The sequence below is a fragment of the Dermochelys coriacea genome, chromosome 9 (assembly GCF_009764565.3).
Source record: "Dermochelys coriacea isolate rDerCor1 chromosome 9, rDerCor1.pri.v4, whole genome shotgun sequence".
Classification (NCBI taxonomy): domain Eukaryota; kingdom Metazoa; phylum Chordata; order Testudines; family Dermochelyidae; genus Dermochelys; species Dermochelys coriacea.
Genome location: NC_050076.1, coordinates 90,810,517 through 90,817,873, shown reverse-complemented (window position 1 = coordinate 90,817,873; position 7,357 = coordinate 90,810,517). Strand labels below are relative to the sequence as shown.

Genomic DNA, 7,357 nt, shown 5'->3' with positions numbered 1-7,357 from the left:
TTCTGTGTGCTTTTGTTTCAACGTTTTTGGATACTCTAATTCAAGAACTACCGATTTAGAGAAATACTCTTCCCTTATCCTAACATTTTATTACAAATATGGGATATGAAATGTATTTTATCTAGCAATAGGTAGTGCTAGCTTGAAGACTTCTCCTCTTCACCTAACACTAAGTTAAAAGGTGTCAGTTTTGAAAGTGACAGAATTCTAGTGCTCCACCTACTTACTGTATTAACCAAGGAATGAAAACTAAATTAACCAGTTTAGTAGCTACTACACTATCATTGTTGAACAAAGAAAGCTATACAAGTATCAGTGCTCACACTTTATTCTAAAACAGTTACATGTCAGTCTTTAAACCTGCTAATAAAACATCTCTGAACTCACCGTTAACCAGATGTGGGATTACGTTACATGCCTTAATTTGTACTAGTCAAGTAAACTCAGAATTTTTTCCTTTATTTTACAGAGCATCTGACACAATACAGTAAACTAGGCCTGGTCTGGGAGGGGGTGCACAGGAAATTGATTCTACTTTCCCTTTGACTTCCTTGTTGATGTTAAATGATATACTGTCAACTAAACTTCCCTAGGGTAACAAGGGAAGCTGATAAGAAATGGAAGTGAATGGGTTACAGTTCACAGACTGGAGGAAAGGAGTAACTTACCTCTAACAACTTCTAGCTAAGATTTGCATAGTTTTAAAGTTGCTTTCATATAAAGCAAATATCTTTAACACTGCCTCCTACCTTGCTATTTTTTGGAAAGGAATAGTAACATCAGGGCAGATCCTGATATGGACACACTTATCATTCTAACTTGTTGCTGTAACTATAGATGGGTAAGTTTACATTGATTTAAGAATGTCCAGTCACAGAGCAAGTTAATGAAAATTACATTTTTAGTTGAACTACTGCAGCTTTATGCGTAGGCCAGGCCTCAGCCAATGTTGCAGTTTTAGCCTATCTTCATCCACAAAGAAAGGGTGAAGAAAATGCCTATGGACCCTCTCCCTGCCAAAAAGACTGTTGGAAACTCAGTAACCTGCTAAAATTGCCAATTCCCTTCTGCTAGGGAAAGAGTGCAGTAAAAATCATAGCCCTTTCCACAAAGAAAATGTTGGAAATGTGGAGGTAGCCAGAGTATCTCTAATTGAAAACAGTCTAGTACCAACATTACATGACAACTATAGCTCCTCCTTCCATGTCTCTTGAAACTTAAGACTGGGCCTGAAGCATTCTACAGGGAAATACTGCTATTTACTGGGGTACTGTGACTTTGGGGGACTGAGGCTGGTGACTTATAGAGACTGTAATGATTTAAAATCTAGTTATTCTCTAAATAGAGTGCATTATTCCACATTTATTGCTTCACTGACTTCCAGTTCAGCCCTGCTCCATTTCCAAACTAGCATTTTCTAATATCCAGGATTGTAAATTCAAGCTGTGCTCTCACTGGTTCTCACATCAGCCATAAATTCTCTAATTAGAATTTAGTTAATTTTGTGTATGGATTTAAATACACTCTAGCTCCCTTTCTCATAACACGTGACACTAGATTCCTAACAGGAGTGAAAACTTGTCACTATATGAACTGGGAATTACACAGCAGGAGATCTGAGTCAGGAGATGCCTATTTTTAGCCTCGTTGTTTACCATAAGTGCAGTTCAAAAGAATCTTGATTATTTTATGAATATGGAATTTAGAAAATACATAAGCACTTTCTTTGACTTAATTGAATGGATTATTAAAATTTATTTTTAACTATTTGTACTTAAGCATATTAACATCCAACTATTTTGAGAATCTCTGTTGTGCATACAATTACATGAACCAGCCAATCCTTAACATACAAAGCAGATCTCTGGATGCAAAGTACAATATAAGAGCAAGCCAGGCATTTTAAAAAAAAGGACACCTCACTTGATGAAGTGAATGAAATCTGCCAACAGCTACACCAGTTTGTTTTAAATATATGTATTTCAAATGTTTAACTTCCACAAGTTTTGGTTGGTTCTTCTATAAGACATCTTTGATAATGTAAATCCACAATTGATAAAACTACCTTTGGTTGAAGTTTTCTGTACTTTGCCACAGCTTAACAGATTTTAATGTCACAGTAACAACTTTTGAAAAAATAAATGAGTTAAAGGGATACTCTAACTATAGAAATAGTAAAGAATGAAAAAACCCTTTCATCTTAATTTTTAACTGGTCATTCCCCCTTACAAAGCTGCTCCCTATTTGTCTGTACTACACATTTAGTGAAGCTGAGGGTCAGTATCTACCTTTCTGTGACACTTGCAATTGGCTAATTAATACTAGTTTCCATTGTAAAGGTGAAATTTTAGTACAACAGCTTCCACAATCAGAGAGTTGATATTTTCTCTAAAAAACAAACAAAACACCCACCCTTGTGCTAACCCAGTTATTTCCATGCAAGTAGTGATATATGTAGACAGTTAACTAGTCATCTTGAGGATGGAATGTAAATATATAAAACCAGTGTACATAATATAGAACAGTAGTGTATAATGTCTACTATGGCATAGAAAGCAGGAAAAGTTTGTGAGTAGGATTTATAGCAAACAAGAATATTTGTTTTAGATGCAGCATTTCAATATTGTCACCTTCAGTGGTTTGAGCCAGAATCTATTAAAGGTACACCGTCATCTTGATTTTTTGAAATTGCTAATTACTGGAAAATTCGGTTCAATAGACCATATCATGAGTTACCAGAACAAACTTGTTTTACATGAAGATTCCCAGCCCCCACAGATGGTTAGAAGGACCTTTTAGATAGGCCCCAACAGCAATACCAAACATGCTTCGTCACATCCTCTGTCTTGATGCCTCCGTCTCCTGCACCCATCTGTATGCTGCCTCTTACTTTCAGCTTCACTGGTGTTTTTGCAGAATGTAGTGAAGAGAGTGGATATGCTTTTGTCCCTGAACTGTGCAAACTGCTAGCAAGCATACAAAGTAAAACAGAAGAAATGCATGTTTTTCTCATAGACGTTAGTGCTGCTAAGTCAATCAGTAGGTACAGCAGCCTTCAGCAGGTTATGAAGTTGATTAGTTTTCTTCATATTAATGCTGCTATCTTTTCCTGAAAATATAAAAATTCAGGCCACTGACATTTCTACTCTAGATTAGAACAAACTGAAAAAAATTGCTCTATGCACTAGGGTAAAGAAAACAGCTTAAAGTTGTACTTTAATACTAAATCTGTATTTTCAGTTTTATTTGTACATCTTAGAAAGATATAAAGATTTTTAAGAAGTGCATGGAAGAGTTCAAAATCAAATCTTGCAAAAATATATTTAAATTACAATAGATTAAGATTCATTTGTTTTCACTTATAAATATTTAACCATACAAACATCCCCTATAAATTCATTTCCTTTATCACAGATTTTAGCATTACCATTAACATTTTTCATTCCAACACAGTCAAGCGCCAGAAACGTTTTTGTATAAAAGTTTTAGAAAAAAAAAAATTCCCCCTTTTAAAACTAAAATGGCCAAACCCTGATGTGCAAAAAATACACAGAAACCATCAAATACAAAAATTGCACCAGCTTGTATACATGCAAGTCACATTATGCATTAACAGCTGACTGCATGTTCTACACAATACATATGCCTTCTTTGAACAGATATCAGTCATTCTCTGAACCTGCGGGAGGTAAGAAAACCAGAGCATCTTTGAAATTGTGCCCATATGCTCTGAGCCTATAAACACCATACATCATTACATGCATGTGGTTAGGAGCTAGTCCATTGAAAGTGATGGCCATGTCAGAACAGCATCCCTCTACTACTTTTTGAGGGTGATTAGCCATTGCTTCTTTAATAAGAGAACCAACTGATTTGGTGTTAAAGACATCTTTTCCTTCAGAATCTTCTGCATTTTCAGCTAATACTCCAGTATATTTCAGGCAGACTGCTAGTTGTTTATCCTCAGAGAGTTTCCAGATCAAGCCTCCCTGTTCTGGACACTTATCAGAGTCTTCAAAAACTTGAGAGAGTCTTTTTAGGGACTCTATACTTAAGACAATTCCTCCATCACCATCTACATACTCAAGCTCTCCTGATTTTACAGTATGACCTATATAAAAAGGCTGCGATGCGTCTTTTTTAAACAAGAAATATTTGAGATTTTCTATAACAGCAAATGTAGTTGGATGTGCTAGAAAGAACCAGTTGTACTCATCTTTATAGCGTTCATATGCTAATTTATAAGCTTTTCTCATCATCACCCACATGTCATTTGTATTGAGAACAATAGAATCAAACACCTTAACGCTTTCAGAACTGTAGAATTCTGCCTTGTCACAGTGTTTGCTCCATGTTTCTTTCACAGCAGCCCAATTTCCAAGATCTTTAGGTTTTACAAGGATGATACAATAAACACGGATACTATGGCTGAGCTCCATGCGCTCACCTTCTGACAGATTTGAGACATCTTCCTTGTTAGGTGCTTGAATATGATGATGCTCATGGTGATGCATTTTAGTCCCATGGCCCATCTTAATATGTCCTACGAGTGTAACAAACACACAGAAGAGTCCTCCTAACATCATACCTTTCACAAAAGAACTGCTTTCGGAAATCATTTTTTCCTAGAAAGAAAAGACACCTTTTGAGAGGTTATGGAAATAATTATTTGTAAAGATTCAATTTTATCTCAACAAATTTTTTTCATGTTCATAATTTAAAAGAAGTTCCTAAATTTTAAATTGCAATTATAGTTCCTTTAACTTTCTTCTGTAGTTTAAATTGTTAAGCCACTGTACATTGTCATGAGAGGAGCAGCAAGAATTATAATGCTTTTACCAATCCTAAATATTATGGTAAAGTTACAGAATAAAGATGTTTCCATATTAATTCTGTAAAAAGTATTCCCAGTAGGTCTTTATCCTCAGAAATCTGTGTTCAATCTCTTGTCTGTGCACTGGATGGAACAGCTTACCTTTACTCTAACAAAGGAAGTGGAAACTGGCAGTTATCAGAATGAGTACTAGCTGCCTTTGCCCCATGGGCTCAAAATTTTGGAGACCTAAGGAAACTCTAGCCTGTCTCATGCCAGGGAGCTGAGAACCCTAGCGTAGAAATCCAGGTATCTTTAGCAGAGTGGCACGTAAGTAATCATTGCTGCAACAGGCAGCTGTCAGCCGAAACATCAGTCAAAAGAACTTCTTGTCAACTCTTTGAAATGGGCCATCCTGATTATCACTACAAAAGTTTTTTTCCCTCCTGCTGATAATAGCCCACCATAATTGATTAGTCTAGTTAGAGTTGGTATGGCAACACCCATTTTTTCATGTTCTCTGTATACATCTTCCTACTGTATTTTCCACTGTATGCATCTGATGAAGTAGGTTTTAGCCCACCAAAGCTTATGCCCAAATAAATTTGTTAGTCTCTAAGGTGCCATAAGTACTCCTCATTCTTTTTGCTGATACAGACTAACACAGCTACCTCTCTGAAACCTGGTTTTCACTGTAATTCAATCCAAAACTTTAATCAAGTAAAGCTATTTTGAAGGACAAAGCCTTGCCATAGCCAAGTATGATTCACAATCCTGCTTCTCCTCTCATTTCACACAGACTGACTAAATTTCCTTGGCTGGGGAATTTATCATTGGAGATCAGGCTAAACTTGAGTCTTGCCACATGTATAGTAAGGTGCATGCTCTTTCTATGGGCTCTCTCCTTAACAACTAAACTGCAGAATAGTCTCAGCTGTCCGTCCTGGGAAACAATCTGGATTATTCCTAATCAGATTTATTAATTGAGCTGTGGGAAAGGGTTTGAGAGTTTAGTGCCTTTATACAGAAGACCAGCATAGCAGTCCTTGTAACAGGGCAGTGGGTGCACAGATACAGATTAACTAAAATGTTACAGCGTTTGGGCCTTTAAAACTAGGAGTTACAGGTGCAGGTGTCAAGAGTAGGAGGAAGCATATAACCTACAGAAAGGTAAGTACTGTATAAGGTTTCCTTCCTTTTCGGTAAAGGTAGCAAAGTCAGGGGAGGGCTAGTGTGGGTCTCCCCACAGTAGGCAGGAAAGCGCTACCTAGCATAGAAGCACAAATCATTCCCCTTCCAAGGTGTGGGCAGCAGGAACAGTCACTATTATTTAGTGTTGTGCACTATTTTGAGTCTTCAATTTATTAATAATCTTGTTTTAGGAAAGGGCACAGGAACAAAGCGGATCCCTTGGGCTTTACTTGGCCTGTCGGAGCTGGAGCATGACATTCTCTTCTAATGACAGTAACCGCTGAGACAGGTGTGACTGCTGCACAAACATGGTATGTGGAAGGGAGAGCGACTCAAGCAGAAGGCAAGTGGTTTAGGGGCGGGTCCCTAGGAGCATAAAGGATGTTTACTCTTGTCAGCACCCGATACAGGATGACCAGACAGCGAGTGAGAAAAATGGGGAGAGGGGGGAAGAACAGGTGTGTATATAAAACAAAGCTCGGGCCTATCCCTATAAAATCGGAATATCTAGTTACCCTAATCCGTTCTCCTGAGATGGGGGTAATGGGAAAGGAAGGGAGAATCGTCCTTGTTCTGGGAAAGGAGGGTGAGGCCCACAGAGCCAATTGGAAGGGGAGGTTATTCCCCTCACCCTAGGTTGGGGGGTGAAGACCACCCGTCGGAACGGGGGGGGCGGGGCGCCAGAGGAGCCCGTTGGAAGAGGGGGCGGGGCGCCAGAGGAGCCCGTTGGAAGAGGGGTTACTTTCTTGCCGCCTGGCGGGAGTCTCCCCCCCCAGGCCCGTGCTGGGAAATTCCCACTCCCCCCGCACTCACCGGTGCCGCCGAGCGGACGGGACCACGAGCCCAGCGAGGACGAGCTCCGGCTCGAGCTCCACCCCCACCCGGAGCTGAAGGCAGAACTACTACTTCCTCTTCCGGCCGGCCGGGCGCGAGCGCCAGCCGCGGCCACTCACTGGTTGGCGGGGGACCCGGGCATTCTAGGGCGGAGCTGACGTTGGAGCCAGAGCGGCTAGGCGAGGGGGCGGGGTCACAGATCCCTCTCCTCCCGCCCAACCACCGTCCCCCCACCGCCCTTCCCCCCAGCCACACGGCCCCTCCCGCCCCCGCACAGCCCTGCCCCCCATCCTCCCCCCCCACTGCCCTTCCGCCCAGCCACACGGCCCCTCCCGCCCAACCACCGTCCCCCCACCGCCCTTCCCCCCAGCCACAACGGCCCCTCCCGCCCCCGCACAGCCTGCCCCCCATCCTCCCCCCCCCACTGCCCTCCCGCCCAGCCACACGCCCCTCCCGCCCAACCACCGTCCCTCCCCCGCCCCCCACCGCCCTTCCCCCCAGCCACACGGCCCCTCCCGC

General features: G+C 41.3%; 1 protein-coding gene across 2 annotated transcripts; it reads right to left on the bottom strand.

The window, feature by feature from the left end:
- Positions 1-3,212: 3,212 nt before the first annotated feature.
- C1GALT1C1 (C1GALT1 specific chaperone 1) lies at positions 3,213-7,075 on the bottom strand. Of its 2 annotated transcripts, XM_043492709.1 has the most exons (3): positions 6,818-6,989; positions 6,186-6,302; positions 3,213-4,625 (listed from the first exon to the last, which is right to left on the bottom strand). In XM_043492709.1, the coding sequence occupies exon 3, from the start codon at positions 4,617-4,619 to the stop codon at positions 3,663-3,665; it is 957 nt and encodes a 318-aa protein (XP_043348644.1). In that variant the 5' UTR covers positions 4,620-4,625; positions 6,186-6,302; positions 6,818-6,989; the 3' UTR covers positions 3,213-3,662. The 2 variants fall into 2 exon arrangements, with proteins under 2 accessions (XP_043348644.1, XP_038272074.1); XM_038416146.2 differs by lacking the exon at positions 6,186-6,302 and having other exon boundaries at positions 6,818-7,075.
- Between the last annotated feature and the right edge of the window lie 282 nt (positions 7,076-7,357).